The sequence below is a fragment of the Hylobates moloch genome, unplaced genomic scaffold (genome assembly GCF_009828535.3).
Source record: "Hylobates moloch isolate HMO894 unplaced genomic scaffold, HMol_V3 SCAFFOLD_19, whole genome shotgun sequence".
In the NCBI taxonomy this organism is placed as follows: domain Eukaryota; kingdom Metazoa; phylum Chordata; class Mammalia; order Primates; family Hylobatidae; genus Hylobates; species Hylobates moloch.
In genome coordinates this window covers 61,110,423-61,128,011 of record NW_026652294.1, presented here as the reverse complement: position 1 = coordinate 61,128,011, position 17,589 = coordinate 61,110,423, and the positions used below count along the sequence as shown (strand labels likewise).

The window sequence follows — 17,589 nt, the reverse complement described above, 5'->3', positions numbered from 1 at the left end:
GGAGCATATCTGCCTTCAATACCTGTGTAATAGTGTAGAAGGGATCCTAGATTGATTCTAGTCAAACAAGTAATTATGACTTAAGACAAACTAAAGTTTCTTTCATGAGAGAAATTACCAGGTTATTATGTATATACATGTTAAAGTTTTATTAATCTAGCTCCTCAGCCTTTAACACACTTCTCAGACACTATATAGTAGCCTTTACTGCAAGATAACAATGCTGACAATAATGCTGCACGTTGAACATCTACTACGTGCAATCACAGACATTTTAAGATTCTGTCCTCAAGATCACCTTTGTTAGGTAGACAAGCACTATCTCTTTTTTAAACGAGGAAACAAAGCCATGTGTTTGTGCAAGCTCACTCAGCTGGTAAGCAGTAGACCCAGAGAATTCGAATCTAGAAATTATGACTCTTCCATGTGTGTTTTGTTTTCACTTGTTCTTAACATAACGTGACTTAAATGCTTATAAATATTTGCTTGAAGATGGAAAGGTAATAGTAGAGAAATAGGAATCATGCTGCTAATAAACAAGAAAAATCACAATTTTAAGAGTAATCTTAATTTGTTGGTAGATTTTATAGCACAGTCTCTTTCTAACAAGGTCACCCGCAAAAGTTATCTCACAGCCTAGAGCACTTGTAAGCAAAAGAAAGTTATTTATACATTTTTTTCTCATCTATAGCTTTCTCATGTAAGAAGTAGAATTTTTAAACTGAGAGAAGTTAGTAATAGAGCTCCAGTTATTTGTCCACAATGCTAAGGAGAACCAAAGGTTTCCAAACTGATGAAATGTGTGATTTGCATATTTCCTCTGTTTCAACAGATGCTGCATAGCATTTCTATGCATATATAACTAACACTGGAAATATGTTTTCAAGATTGTAGATTTTAAGTATTGTTTAATCAAACATTATATTTTAATAAGGTACAAGTCATTTAGTTTACTGCCTCCATAATTTCAGTATTTCTTCATTTAATACATTTTTATATTGTTAAATTGAAGTTGAAAGTTACATATGCATGTCTTTTAGAAGAATATATTTATTGACTTGGTCTTTCCTCAGTGGAGGTACATTTATACTGTCAGGATCTGTCAGGTAGAAAGATTAGACAGAAATCTGGTGGCACACAAGTATAACAAATGAGAGAAGCCACCTAAGTATTCCAGTAAGAAGAAAAGAACATAGAAGCCTTCATGAAGGAGGAATACTAAGCTGCCCTTTAAAGATGAGACAGATTTCAGCAGAAAGAAACACCACGTGTAGAGTCATCCATGTAAAAATGGCAGGCAGGTTTGGGGAGTGGCAGGCAGGTTTGGGGATGGCAGGCAGGTTTGGGGAATGGCAGGCAGGTTTGGGGAATGGCAGGCAGGTTTGGGGAGTGGCAGGCAGGTTTGGGGAGTGGCAGGCAGGTTTGGGGAGTGGCAGGCAGGTTTGGCTTCATATGATGGCTGACTGCGACACAGTTTGAAGCCTAATCTTAGAGAGCCTTGTTATCCACAAACATTTGAGCTTTATTCTGTTGGAATGAAGAACCCATGAAGGGCTTTGATTAAGGGAATAACTGGTCAGTGTTGTTTTAGAAAGTTGTATAAAAGGTGGAATGAAGGTAGGGAAAGGTTGAGGGGAGAGAGAGGGTTATTGTTATAGTCTTAATGAGATAATAGGGTTTGCATTAAGAGAGTGGCTGAAAGGAATGAAAATGAGAAACACTATGTAATTTGTAGAACCTGACAATTGATTGGATGAATAAATAGGGAGGGAGATGGATTCAAGCTTGAATATTAGCCAGGAAGATTTCCAGGTTTAAGGAGATAAAGAGTTTAATTTTAGATATTAATTATTAGGTTCTTTTGGGGCAACTCATGAACAAATTTCATGGAACAAATTTCATAAACAATTTCCTAAAAATCTATAGAACCATACTTTTAGATTATAAAGCTAAAATATAGCCAAATAGTTTTTTTACCACAGCATACTTTTTATGTTACCAAAACGTAGTTTAATCTCAAGTATATCAAGTTCTAGTTTCGAATCCATGATCTGAAATATTCATATTTAATAATATGCACTTACATATACAAATACATATATAATTATGGTATAGTTTCTAGAAATTGTGTTTTAAATATAGTGTTAATACTTAAGTAACATATTTCATGTTTATCTTACTGTGCACTTTAGCTACATCTTTTTCTATTTCTAATTGGAATTTTAGCAAAGAAAGATTTTTTCCCCCTCTGAGAGATTCAGTATCATTTTGTCTAATTGTACCTTATGTTAAGGTACCACATTATAAGCTTCTTTGGAATAATAAAATACTAATGCAAATACTCTCATAAGCAGCTCTGAGTTGTTATGCCATTATAGTTTGGTGACATTCTGCTCACTATAGATTGGTGAATGAGAAAGGCTAACGTTAAGATGGGTTTCTTTTACACTCCTTCATAAAAACATTACATTATGTCATTTAGCAAAATGTTTATGCTATTAAAAATTCAAAATGTAAGGAGTTTAGTGCATTTCTACCTCAATATTAGAAACAGGACTTTTCAACGATCAATCAAGTGCATAAAACTGAGCGAGTTTGTTTGCACGCTATTTATTTGAACTAAATCTCTAACAAGCCTCGTCTGCTAATTGGACTTAACATTTATGTTGCTAAATGAGAAGCATTTTGGCTGCTATATAGGATAGTAAGACCTACCCAGTGGAATAAACAGCTAACATCTGTTATCTTGTCCTGCTCCAGCTTGGCTTTTCCCAGTTAAGTACTACATCAGCTCTGAAGTTGAGGTTATCAAATATGTGAATCTCTGGCTCACCCATGTATGTGTGAAGGTGAAGAAATAGTGCATCATCAGTCAGGACCAGCCAACCAAAAGATATTGAGTGCAGCTGGCTCACTTTGTTTTAACTTTGCAAGCCCTACTACTATAAGCAAAATCTAATAGAGGTTAAGATTTTTGTAAAGTTTGTATAATAACTATAATTAATTTCAGTTCTGTTTAATATTTTCCTAGCTGTAGAATTTTATGCTGTTAATTGTTAGATTAAATGTAGTTACTTTTAAAATATATTTATATTTATTTTCTTTTTTTAAAAAAAGAAGCTAAATTTGGATTTGGCTGGGCTTCGGAAAGAAAAAGAAGATTTACTAAAGAAATTGGAGTCCTCATCTGAAATCACAAGTTTGACAGAAGAAAATTCCCAAGTAACATTTCCACGGATACAAGTTACATCACTTGGTCCTTCAAGGAGCATGGATTTGGAAATGAAGCAATTGCAGTGTAAACTGAAGGTGATTATAAAGTTTATTAAGCATGAAAACATATATTATGCTTGAATCCTGCAAGACATATTTATATGAACACTACTTTATTCTCATAAAGGTAAATTATGGTATAGATAATCCAAAAATTATTAATATTGCCTTCATCATTAATTTTTAGCCTGGTAGATTCTTCTCTGGTAATGAATCCTACCATTCTCTGAAAAAGACAAGATAACGTGAAATACTAATTTAGGAGCTGATGTAAACTGGCCAATATCTGCTACTCTAATACTTCTTTCTGCCCCCATGCCTCTCTCCAGCTGAACAGAATCCTTTCAGACATGCAATGCATCAACATAAGCAGAATTGCTTTTCTCTACATACTTCCAGCAAGTTAAACTTGAGAATGAAACCAACCCACTTTTGCTCTCTGCTTCTTCTCCCTCCCACTTATCTCCTCCTTCTCTGTCTCCAACCAACAACCAACTTAAAATAGTAGGAAGTATGTAGAGAAAAAGCAATGAGAGAAAAAAAAAAAAAAGAATCTAAGACCAAGTGAAAGTGTCAGCAACTTAAAAGTAAGGCTGTCCTGCCATCCCATTACTGGGTATATACCCAAAGGACTATAAATCATGCTGCTATAAAGACACATGCACACGTATGTTTATTGCGGCACTATTCACAATAGCAAAGAGTTGGAACCAACCCAAATGTCCAACAACGATAGACTGGATTAAGAAAATGTGGCACATATACACCATGGAATACTATGCAGCCATAAAAAAGGATGAGTTCGTGTCCTTTGTAGGGACATGGATGAAACTGGAAAACATCATTCTCAGTAAACTATCGCAAGGACAAAAAACCAAACACCGCATGTTCTCATTCATAGGTGGGAATTGAACAATGAGAACTCATGGACACAGGAAGGGGAACATCACACTCCGGGGACTGTTGTGGGGTGGGGGGAGGGGAGAGGGACAGCATTAGGAGATACACCTAATGCTAAATGACGAGTTAATGGGTGCAGGAAATCAACATGGCACATGGATACATATGTAACAAACCTGCACATTGTGCACATGTACCCTAAAACCCTAAAGTATAATAAAAAAAAAAAAAAAAAGTAAGGCTGTCCTTAGTTTAAATAGAATTACCTTGTAAGAAATAGGATTTATAAGTGGGTTTTAATTGGAAAGTTCTTTTTCATGCTTCTTAAGCCCATTTATTCCTCACATGTTTAATTATTTTCTTCAGTGGGGATTGCTAGCTAGAAGCTAAAAAGGACAGTATATATGGGACCACTGCTATTATGTGAATCACTAGAAAGAAAATCCTGATTGTAAATGCACAGAATACATTAGAAATGGAATAATCATCCCTGTTAGGAGGGTATTGGAATACTATGTTGAATTGTCAAATAGACTCATCATTGTTTTCAATCCCAAATAGGATATGTGTACTCTTCAATAATATATCTTTTAGTGCAGATTTACTCATAGGATAAATAGGATAAAATTTAAAATGAATGAGTTTATTATTGCTTGGTAATAATTTGCTTTATTAATAGTAACCAAATATACAAACTAGCATTGGGATTCTTCTTGAATACCATCTTCTTTAGTCAATTTTTATGTGTAAAACTTGGGTCAGTCACAACATTTTATAATCTTAAATAACTTATAAAATATTAGAAATGTGAAGGAAAAAGTGTGCAGTTTTGGAGCATGAATCTTAAAATATGTCTCTGAAAATGTGGGATAAAATGTGTAAACTGAACATTTCAGTGTTAAGGTTTCATATAGAGAAGATAAAATCATTGAGATATTCCTTGATCTTATCTATCCCATAGACTTTAATTCTTACTTCTGTGATTCTTCATGTATTTAAGTCCTCATGATTCTGATATAACTTTGTTTTTCACCAAGATTAAATAGAGTGCTAGGTCCAGTATTGTCTAATCTGACTTCTGAAAGACATAAATAGTTTTAAGTTGATTTATACATAAATCATAATTTATGATTTTTACATAAACAGTTTTTAGTTGATTTATATTTTACTTATTTTACCTACTACAAATGGTCTAATAATTTTTGGTAATAATGGATCCATATGAGTGTCTGTAAGTTCTTTGCATTATGGTTTTCCGTGGTATAAGTTTTTACCCCACATACAAATCCCTCTTTCTTTGGAGGAATGTGCAAGTCAGAAAGAGAACTAGAGCAATTAGTTTGAAGTGATTGTCCATAATCTAACACAGAGTCTTGGGACACTGACCAAACTGTATAGGGACAAAAAGGATAAGTTTTTACTTTTGTCTTGTTTCATGTTTTCATATAGAAATTTCCTAGAAGACCAAGTACCTTTAAGTACATAATACTGTCTACTACTAAAAATTTTTGTGTTGATGCTGGTTTGTAGAGATTCTATAACAAAATACCACAGACTGGTTATCTTAAATAGCAAACGTGTATATTATTCTCACAGTTCTGAAGGCTGGAAGTCTAAGATCAAGGTGTCAACAGGTTTCATTTCTTTTGAGGCCTCTTTCCTTGGTTTGTAGATGGCTGTCTTCTCCCTGTGTCTTTACATGGTCTTCCTTCTATGTGTCTGTGTCCTAATTTCCCTTTTTATAAAGACACCACTCAGACTGAATTAGATTGCACCCTAATAACCTCATTTTACCTGAATTATCTGTTTAAAGGCCTTATCTCCAAATACAGTCACATTCTAAAGTATTGAGGGTTCGGTGAGAACTTCAACATACTAATTTGTTTAGGGGAAATAGAATTTAGCACATAACAGATATCAAACTGCTAATATAGTGATTTTCTAATAAGTAACTTATTTTCTACTTAATGTTTTTAGACTTAATTGAGAAAATTGGCTAGATTCGAATATACTAAAGGTTTATATACATCTTTTCTATACTATCCAGTTAATATTAGACTTTTCCGTGTAATTTTATATATACTTTTCTGATGTCTCTGGTTCATTTACAGTTGAGAAAACTGAGACACAGAAAGAATAAGTTACTTGTCCAAGATCACACAGGTACTGTATATAGAGCCGAGATTAGAACTCAAACTATCTGGCTCCATAGTCCATGCTCCTAATTATGATACTATGCAAATTTTTAAAAAATATTCAATAAACTTAGTATAGGAAAGCTGTAACAGGGATGACTTTTTACCATTGTGACATTTTTGATGTATGTGTTTTACATCATACATCAAAGGATGTATTACAAGGAAATTACCAGATTTTAAGTCATGTTACAGATATATATCGTATAGTAGGGAAAGGAAAAGGGACAAAGGACCTGGGTTTCGATCACTTTTTGGCCCTTAACTTCTCGTCAACCTGGTCAAGGAAATTACTTAACTTCTCTAGAGATCTAAAGCAGGGATACCTTTCTACCCATCTGATAAAAATTTTTGAGGATCAAATGAAATAGCTGTTAGATTTAGAGATCTTGGCCAAAGTGTATCTCAACCTGCCATTGTTTTATTTATTATAAATTGCTTTTCTCTCAATTCTCCAAGTCAGAGTTAACAGCATTTTCAGCCACATAAAATACAGCCTTAAGTCTAAAAACAGAAAAGAATCAACCAGTTATCTTAATATCCACTTAATTCATTCCATTGAAGATACTGTCAGGCTTTATTTACTGCCTGTATCTTTTATTTTAAATACAATTCTAAGTTTATTTTACTTCTCAGCAGAAAACACCTTCAGTGCAGCACACTAGAAGTATGCATATTAAGGGGTAGGATGATTGTTTTTAGGCAGAAATAATGACACAGAAGCAAAAAATTACAACCAACAGATTGACAGAGGAAAAAAAGGCAATATGAAAATGTTAAGGTAAATACAAAATTAGAAAAGCACAGTCTGGGACCGTTTAGAGGAGGGATAAGTAGACAGTTATATCACAGTAGTCCCTAAAGCCATCACTATATTATAGTGTAGTGATAATATAGTACATATTAGTATATCATATATAATTTATAGTGATAATATTTATAATATAATATCACTATATAACATATCACTATTAGCTTAGCATAATCATGGATGTCCATATTTCTAACTGAATGAACAATCATCAGAGAAAGAATTGAAAATTAATGATTAAAAGCAAACGCTTCAATTATTTGATAAATTGACTAGTGTGACTAGTGTGGAACATGTTATTCAGACAGTGCTGGAAATAAGACACAATACATCACTGTAAACATGCAAAATGGTAGAAATTTTGATTGCATTACACACACATTTGATCAAAACATAACATTCAAAAGAGTTACCATGTTGAGGTAGCTATGGGTTTTTAAGAAAAATTAATGTTTCATGTAAAAATTAAAATTATTTCAAATGTTTTATTTGTATGTTATACTTATGAGATATTTAAAGTCGGTCTGATGAGTTACGTTTACCTTGGGTAATTAATAGTTCAATCTTTTCAAATTCAAATTATTTTTAGCATGAGTCAAACATCCAAACATAGGACTAGTTCTAATAGAAAAAATTTATTGTAGTTTAGAAATATTGGCTAAATAACTACTCCAAATATTTAAAAAGCTATTTTATTATATTTATATTCATTTAATACTTTTAAAACTTAGCAAATGGATTAATGTGAGTATGTCAACACTATCTTGAGTGTGGAAAAATTAAAATACTAAGTGATGTCTTAGATTACACATTTAGTTGGAACTAGAGTCAAAATTGAAAGGTGTTCTAACACTCTAGTTACCACCTCTGGCTCCTAGGCTGTACTGACAACAAATACCAAAGAACAAATATGTTCTGCTTTGAAAAACTAATAATTATTTATAAATAATATAATAAGTAGCATTATTAATAACTTCAAGTAAAGAAGGATTGAGTATTCATGAGGTTTTCTGTCAGTTATCATTATTCTCTAACAAACTATCCCAAAACATCGTGGCTTAAAACAACAGTTTATTATTTCTTAAGATTTTGTGGGTTGACTGGGAAGTTCTTTTGCTGGTCTCTCCTGGGCTACCTCATATCCCTGGATTTTTTCAAACCAAAGATTTCCCTAGTTGGAAGATACAAAATAGCCTCACTCATGGATCGGACAATTGGTCTACTACCTGTCAGCTGGAGTACATTGGTACACTTGACATGATACATCAACTGTATTCGTAGCAAGGTGATCCTGGAGCAGAATTTCAAGAAGGCAAAGAGAGAAGCCACAAAGCTTTAAGGCCTGGGAACTGAAATTTACACAATTCATTTCTGCTCCATTCTTTTGGACAAAGCAAGTCACAAGCCAGACTACATTCAGTGGGTTGGGAAATGGATTGCCCTGCTTGATGAGCAGCAAAGCATTTGTGACCATATTTCGTCTAAGATGTTAGTAAATCCAATATTTGTTTTAAGTGATCTTTTTAAATCATTAAAATTCTTAATTATTCACATATTTACATTATACCAGGACAATTCATATTTCCTGTAAATGTATTTTGGATACATACTCTTTGCAATTCTTAAATGATTGTATTCCTCTATAGTTTGGCATGTTATATAAAAGTTTTAGTATTATTATTTCTATTACAGCATATAAAGTAAAGCATTTAAAATATTAAAATATTCATTTTAATTATTGTTTACCATAATTATTGTAGATGTATTCTTTAGAATGGCACTTTTTTTTTATGCTGCTTTAGACCAAGGCTGAAAGGTATATTTAAATTTATTTGTATTTTTAATCTAGAATGCAACTAATGAACTCACCAAACAGTCATCAAATGTGAAGTCTTTGAAATTTGAACTCCTAGCAAAAGAAGAACACATAAAGGAAATGCATGAAAAGTATGGTCTTTTTATTTCTATCCATTGTATTTGGTGCCACCTAGTGGCAGCCAACTCTATTAAACGTGCCCCAAGAAACTGCTAATGTTAATGTTTTCCTTCCCTAGTTCATATTTAAACCTACATAAGATGAAAGTTTAAGGAATACTATGTATAGCATGATTAATGGCAAGCTATTTACTTTTTTATTTAGAATAAGGATGAAGTTAAATTTCCTTTATTAAACATTTAATTTTGAATAAATACAAATTAATGGCTTCGAGACTATAAATGAAAAACTTTACAACATGGCAGTTATTTGACCCCCCAAATATATGATTAGTATTTGTATTGGATTTAATGCCTAAGCTTATAAAACTAAGGTAGAAAAAGGAAAGTTTTGTTTGTGTTTAAATAACTGGAGGTTATGAAAATTTGTACTCGTGTTTATCAGTAAAAAGATTTTAAATGCTCTATCCCACTGAATCAAAATTATTTTCTTTCTGTATCTTTCAAAGCTACACTATTGCTTAGAAATAGTAAGATATTTAGATAGAATTCCAGTTGTCACTGATACATTTAAGATACATGTATCTCACAAACACACCTGTAGACCTCATTATAAGTGAAGAGCACTTAGAAGTGATATGAATAGATAAAAGTATTAGACAAAAAGTTTGGTTAATTTTTTAACTGATAATATTTTGAAGTTTATTTATTAATTAAGAGTAAGTCTTGCTTATTGTTTAACAGGACTCTAGATTAACACTCTTTGAATCCTGGCTTCCCTACCTACTAGGCCTATGCCTAAATTTAATAATATTAAGTTAGGTTCTTATGAGGAATAAATGAGTTAATACATGTAAAGCACTTGTAACAGTGACTGGAACATTGTAAGCCTTCGATACATGTTAGCTATTGTCATTCTTATTTTAGTAGTAGCAGCAGCAGCAGCAGCAGTAGTAGTGGTTCTCACAGCATCTACCATTTTATACTTAATATTTCATCAACTTATGCTAAACAGATGTGTGGATTGAATCTCAAATTATATTAAATTAGAAGATATTATGGCTAATTTAGTTTCATTACAAGAGTTTACATTTGTTTATTGAAGTATAAGATTTTTTTGTTATCATTTTTATGCTTTTGATTATCTTTATATAGCACTTTGATTTTTCACAGCAATGTAAAAATGTAATTTAAATGAAATAGTTCTAAGTTTTCATGTGTTATTAATTTTTCTCATTTCTTATATTTTTTCTTTTAATACATATATGTAATTGTATAATTACCGAGTCACAACTATAGATTTTACAAGTGCTCAAAATATTAAAAGAACAATATTTTATGCAATGCAATTCATTTTACTAATTTACAGTGTCAATATCACGTAGCATTTAAAAACTAACAGTAGATATAATATGGGATAAAATGTAAGGTATCACCACTGTTAAGGTATTTTCTGTCACTCTTGATGTCACCTTTTTTTCTTTTTTCAAGGATGTCTCGAATGGAGAGGGATATAACTACGAAAAGACATTTGATAGAGGACTTGAAATTTCGACAGAAAGTAAATTTGGAAAGTAATGAGAGTTTTAGTGAAATGTTACAAAATCTTGATAAAAAGGTATCAATTTTTATCTTTACTGACACTAAAAATATCACTTCCTGTTGTATTTACTCTCTTACCACAAATATTTAATCCTAATAAATGTATAGAAAATATTGATAGGATATATATTTACTGTTACAAAGTAACACTCTTGGCTCTGAAAATACGTTATTTATTTTAAAATTCAATTCTCTAAAACCTCATACATAATATGGCCACACATTCTGTTTCTATTTATAAATATCCCATGAGAAGATTAAAAATCCTCAATATTTCTAGGATACATAATTACATTTTTTTCAGTATTTTATTTAAAACTATAATTTATGATAGAATCAAGCTTATATTTCTTAGTGAAAACTTGATTACCAATAACTGTCAGAAGTTCTTTAAAAATGTACTTTCTTCTTGGATACCCTTAATGAATTTTACATGGGAAGGGAGTTGTGCATGCAAAGGGAGTTGTAGTTATAGCAGTTATGTAACATATGACCCGAAGTAGAAGGTTTTTTTTTTTTTTAAAGGTGCTATTTTCACAACTCATAAAGCACCCTGTGCTTTGGCATTCACTAAATGTTATCCACACCTGAGAGAACATCTCCCTTACTTTCCTTGTTGAAAATGAAAATTTAAGTTATCTGTTAGGTCAAATGGATTTAAGAAAGAAACTTTTACATGAGCATGACGAATCCATATGGATTTTCTTTCTCTTCTCTTCCACACACCCGTGCAAGTTAAAATCACTTCCTATAGGCTTTTTCAATGTTATCCTTTCAATTTTGCCATTTTTTAACTTCAATAATAATTTCATACATAGCTTTGGAATCTTTATATAAATAACATATATCTTTAGTGGCATTAAACTGAAAAACTACTTTTTCTGTTACGCTTTGAGATACATATACGTATTATAATCTTATAAATAGGCTATATATATATATGTATCTCCTATTACTTGTTTTATTTCATCTGAAAAAGGGTATGTAATAGTTATTTTAGAGAATACAATGGAAAGTTATCTATAACTTGGCTTGTTTCAGAGTCAAAACAATCATCTCTTGTCTTAGGAAGTTTAGGTTAATAATTAATGGATATGTAGTGAACATTAATATTGTGTTATTGGGTGCAAGAATATACATACCAGTATTCATTTAGTTTGTGTGCAATTTTGGTTTTTGTTACTGATTTAAGGATTGTTACTTTCATTCATAATATGAGTTCTGTAAGTATAGTACTTGAATTTGATAGCGTTATGAGAAAATAAATGGAAGTAGACTCATTCACTCATTTAGTCTCTGTTGGAACAAACACAGTATATTACTAGAATGCCTTCAACAATAATAATTACCTTTATGCTTTTAATGTAGGTAAAGACATTAACTGAAGAATGTTCCAACAAGAAGGTATCAATTGATTCACTAAAGCAAAGACTTAATGTTGCTGTAAAAGAAAAGTCACAGTATGAACAGCTGTATCAGAAATCTAAAGAGGAGTTAGAAAAAAAGGTATGCTTTTAAAAAGGGCATTTTAGCTTAGAGATGGAATATAATGGTGTTTCTTTCATTTTTAACATTGTTGGTTTTTTTCCTTCCCAGAAACACAAGCTACTTAAACACTTCAGATAAGTGCAAAGAGGATTTGTATCTCTACCTGAAACACTAAACATTTGTTTAACATTAAAGATATTTCTGTATTAGAGAAAACAGGTTGTGTTTGTCTTGATAGTTTTTAAGAAATGAAAACTATTAGTGAACACTGGTATTTATACAAGTAGATATAAATTTTGTAGGCCCACTTAAACTTTCAAACTAAATGTTTCCATGTTATGTAGAGGATCTTTTGGGCTAAAATAGCTTCCATGCTTTTAATTATTTATAATCTTTAAAAATCATAAACTAATTTAGTTGATAAGTATATGAGAATATGTACTTAGGATGTTTTATTGAAAATTAGTGAAAATAATCATAAATTTTATCCAAATAATAAATACATAGAATAATAAAAATTTTCCTTATTTGATATGTATAACTAACTCTTCCAAATCTGTTTATAAAATATCTTTTATTTTATGACTGCTGATCTTTTGCAGGATCTCAAGCTTACTCTCCTAGTATCAAGAATAAGTGAGACTGAATCTGCAATGGCAGAAATTGAAACAGCAGCATCTAAGCAGCTTCAAGGATTAGCATTGCAAAGTGAACAGGTCCTAGAAGGTGCACAGAAGACATTGCTGTTAGCCAATGAAAAAGTAGAAGAGTTCACCAAATTTGTGAAGGTTTGAATTACTTGTTGTTTACTAACTTGTACTTTACTTTAGGCAGAGTGGGCAGTAGCCTACTTAAGATGATTTGGGGAATAAAGTTTCTTTCTGCTTTCCTAACACACAAAGCATCTTCTCCTACCCTATTTATCATATTGCTAATAATTCCTCCATAAAGAATTTATTTTTATAGTTTGAATTTAAAATCTTCTACGATGTTATTAATACTTCTTTCTTAATGTCAATTTAGTTATGAAATTGTAGTAGTCAAGTCATCTGGACAGGTTTTAAGTTGAAAGGATTAAGCCGTTCCCACCCTACTGTCCTTTTGAAAATCGTTCAAGCAGGAACAACCAGAAACTTGCTCAGTGTTCAGTGTCGCTAAGAGACACCTGAAGCCCAGGCCACAAACTATCAAGACATGGAATAGACAGAGGAATGGCACATGACAAACAGAACAAAGAGAAGACAAACTCAAGCATCTTTAGTTGAGTGTAGATCTTTAGAGGTGTACCATCTAGAAATTATCTAAAAGCTGAAGAGCCCTAGAAAGCCTTCATTCCCCTAGACGTAGAAGTTAATAACATTTTATGCCACTATTAAGAGTACTCCATGTAGAGGAAGTTCCTTACTTTGCTTCTTTGGAAATCATAGATACCTTGGGAGTTTTCTCATTTTAAAAATATCTACAAAATGAATTGATAAAACATTTTATCTCCTTTATCTCTTTTAATGAATATTTCAACTGGTGTGAAGTCAAGCCAGTAATGCCTGCCTCTGAGGATCCTAAATGATTGCAAAGTATTAATTTTAGTAAATGTAATTTACCTTTTCCAGATTCAAAACATTATTTTTTGTAAATGCTTGTTGAATAGTTTCACTGTTTAACTTATAGTGAACACTTTCATTAAATATTGTGACTTATTCACTGCTGGTGGGAATGTAAATTAGTTCAGCCACTGTGGAAAGCAGTTTGGAAGTTCTCAAAAAGTGAAAAACAGAACTACCATTTGACCCAGCAATCCCATTATTGGGTACATAACCAAAATAATATAAATCCTTCTGCCATAAAGACACATGCATGCGTATGTTCAGTATGTTCATTGCGGCACTGTTAACAATAGCAAAGATATGGAAGCAACTTAAATGCCCATCAACAATAGACTGGATTAAGAAATTGTGGTACATGTACACCATAGGATACTACACAGCCATAGAAAAGGATGAGATCAAGTCATTTGCAGCAACTTGAATGGAGCTGGAGGCCATTATCCTAAGTGACACAAAGAAAAAACCAACACCACATGTTCTCACTTATAAGTGGAACCTAAACATTGAGTACACATGGACACAAAGAATGGAACAATAGACATCGGGGCCTACTTGAGGGTGAGGGTGGGAGGAGGATGAGAACTGAAAAACTACCTATTGGGTACGATGTTTATTACCTGGGTGATGAAATAATATGTACATCAGACTCCTGCAACACAAAATTTATCTACAGAACCAACCTGCACATGTATCCCTGAAACTAAAATTAAAGTTATATGTATAGAGTCATTATTTTACTCATGATGTACAACCATTTTATTGTGAGTATTACCTTCATAAATCTTGGTTTTTCTTTTATATTCAACTTAGCATTTTGTTTGTGGAGCTTTTGGCTAAGATATAAAATATGAAATATATAATTATGAGATTTATTCAAAATGCTAATCATTGTTTTTCCTTGAAATATTCTTTGAATGTGGCACTTTAAAAAAGAAGGATGAATGAGAATCAGAAGTTTTCAAAATAGAAAAATTAATTTCATGACTGTATATCTGATTATCATATACTTGAAGTTTCATGACTTCCATGATAAGGTAATGGGTATATTTCTCCATAAAAAGTAGTTTAGCAAAAATTATCTTTAAGAAACTTTTTCTTTATATCCAGTGATATAAACAGTACTTAATGATGAAGTGGGTATCTAAACTCTAATTATTCAAGGGTAATGTTAGTCTTTCGTGTTTTTCACCAACAATGATACTGAGTAGATGTCTTAATAGATGAATTCAGGATTGTTTTGGTTTCATGACTTTTTAATTTGAATAATGTTTCAAAGATTATATAGTAGGGAAAGATGATAAATATTGACAGACTGTCTTTGGTACTCTCTCAGAATTTTTACACTTTGTTTCAGTTTGGTATTTAAATTACCTGCATCAGAATCCTGTTTCTATTGCATTTAAATATAATACACAATATTGGGCCCCAAATCTATTGAATCAAAATCCTGTTTGGAGTGGAGCCTAATCTGCATTTTACAAGTTAACTAAGTGGTTATTATACATAATAAAGTTTTAGAAGCACTTCCTTACATTGTTTTTAAGAATTGAATTCAAATAACAATACGTATCAGTTTGGCATTTAGTAAGACCATTTATAACTCATGACTTCCAATGGCAATTTGACATTTGTTTTTCTTAACCGTGTCTTAGTGCCAACATATAGTTGCTATTGGTACCATGTCTGCTGTATAACCTATTTTTCAAATATAGGGCCACCAGCAAATTAATGCCAAAACCGTATATTGATGGCAGAGACTGGATATTTGGGTCTTAAGAAAGGCATGATTATCATCTTTCTTTTCCTTGCACATATGACCCTAGGTCTAGGCAGAAATGCTTAGGACCCACCATCTGAAGCAGCATATCATCAATGACTCCCTAACTACTACCACATTAGGTGCATTAGATCAATGCTTCCTCCTTTTTAAATACTTAAGACCTTCCATAGCTGGGTGTTAGTCTGCTGAAGTCTGATCTTCTTTCCCACTACTCTTTCACCCATATTGTGCTTACTCCTGCCTTTGCTCAAGTTTTCTTTTCACCCAAAATGCCTTCCCCTCTTTGTTCTCTCCTTCACATTTAACTCTGGGCCTTCCTTTGTCATGAATCTGTCCTTTAACTCTGTAGTTAAGAGGATAGAGCTCAACTCTGCCATTTACTGGCTCTTTGACTTCAGGATTGTGACTGAATCCTTGTGCCTCAGTTTCCTCATCTGTAGAATGAGTTTAATAATGGAACATAAGCGAAGTGAGAATTTACATAAGTTACAATAGCTAAAGATCAGAACAGTGGCTAATTGCTATCTTAGTATCAACTATTATTATCAGCAGTAGTAAGAGCAGTAGTAGTATGGCTCTGACTCGTCTCCTGAACGTTTATTATATGTACATTAACACAGTTGTAAACTTGTATTTTTCTTTCTGTTTCAAGTAGATTAAAGCCAACTTGAGGAAAGGAACATTGTCATTTGTTGTCTTCAGGGTACTGTTACATAACAGGGCTCATTAAATTCTTGAGGAATTGATTTATATCTGCTTCAAGAATGGTACTGGACATATAGTCACTGCTCAAATGGAAAACTCTGTTAACAGTGAGAACTATGCGCATTCCTTAATGAGCATAGTTAAGGAATGCACATAGTACCTACATGGAACATTATGATCACCAGGACTCATTCTATGCAGAGCTTATTAGGGTATCATGTACACAAAAGTACTTAATAAATATTATTAGTAGTATTAATAGTAATAATGTTTGTTCTGGCCCCGTTGTGGAATCTATGTTCCCTTTAGTCTTTTCATTTATTCATAGGGCGCAACCAGATTATGGAAGAGGTGGAGTGGCCATCTGTTCTAGATCTAGTCTTGAATATGGAATTTGGCTCTGGGGTGAAATCAAGTACTTTGAGCATCTGGGCTGGATATATGTGGCAGAGCTGAGGCTTTGAATTCTCCTAATACCTGAATAAAACACACAAGGGAAATTTCTATAAGTATTTGCTCAGTTTGACTCAGCCCTCATACAGGCTTTTAATGTGCCTGAATGTGAGAGTCATATGCCAAGCTCCATCCTTTCAGTGGATTTTGTTAGCTATGAAATAAATACCAGCCAAAAAACAATATTTAGCTGGAAGCATAAATGGTTTCATTATCAATATGTACTTGCTTTGGTAAGATTTAGTAAGATGCTTTTGGTATATACATTTCTTGCTTCTTTAGTGAATACATTTGTGGAGCATTAGAATTTAAATTTTACACATACAATTGTTAATACCTTGGCACTGTTAATTAAGATTTATAAAGAGGTCTATGATACAATTCAACTTGAATTAACTCTTTTCACCCTGTCATTATACTGAGAAAGGAAATGACAGCTGTGTTTAGAGAAAAGTTTCATAATAAAAATACATTTGCTTATTTGGAAAACTTTATGTAAATTATATCTCAATAAAGCTGTTTAAAAACCTGTTTTTTAAAAATTCATTTTTTAACCATGATGGCAATAGTGACTCCAGAGTATTTCAGCCACGAATTTTTGCCTTCCTCACAATGTAATCTTACTGAAAAAAGTCCAAGCAATCCATAATGATTTGATGAAACTAAAAATTATATGTATCACAGACAAAGACTCATAAAGAGAGGAAAACTAAATCTAATAAGACAGAAGTGGGATCGTTTACTATATTTTCCACAAACATTATTGGTGGCTGGTTACAATAAATTATAGTAATTGAAAAGTAAAGTAAATTAAGTTGATATGTATATCTAAAAACCATTCAT

The 17,589-nt window shown here is 32.2% G+C and overlaps 1 protein-coding gene across 3 annotated transcripts in view; it reads left to right on the top strand.

Moving 5' to 3' along the window:
• Positions 1-17,589, top strand: part of CNTLN (centlein) — a 370,084-nt gene that overhangs the window by 319,747 nt on the left and 32,748 nt on the right. For all 3 annotated transcript variants that reach the window (XM_058431391.1, XM_058431390.1, XM_058431389.1), the window contains 5 exons: positions 3,118-3,309; positions 9,029-9,126; positions 10,606-10,732; positions 12,085-12,222; positions 12,807-12,992. In XM_058431391.1, the coding sequence (XP_058287374.1) occupies positions 3,118-3,309; positions 9,029-9,126; positions 10,606-10,732; positions 12,085-12,222; positions 12,807-12,992 (741 nt within the window). The remainder of the gene's footprint in view (positions 1-3,117; positions 3,310-9,028; positions 9,127-10,605; positions 10,733-12,084; positions 12,223-12,806; positions 12,993-17,589) is intronic.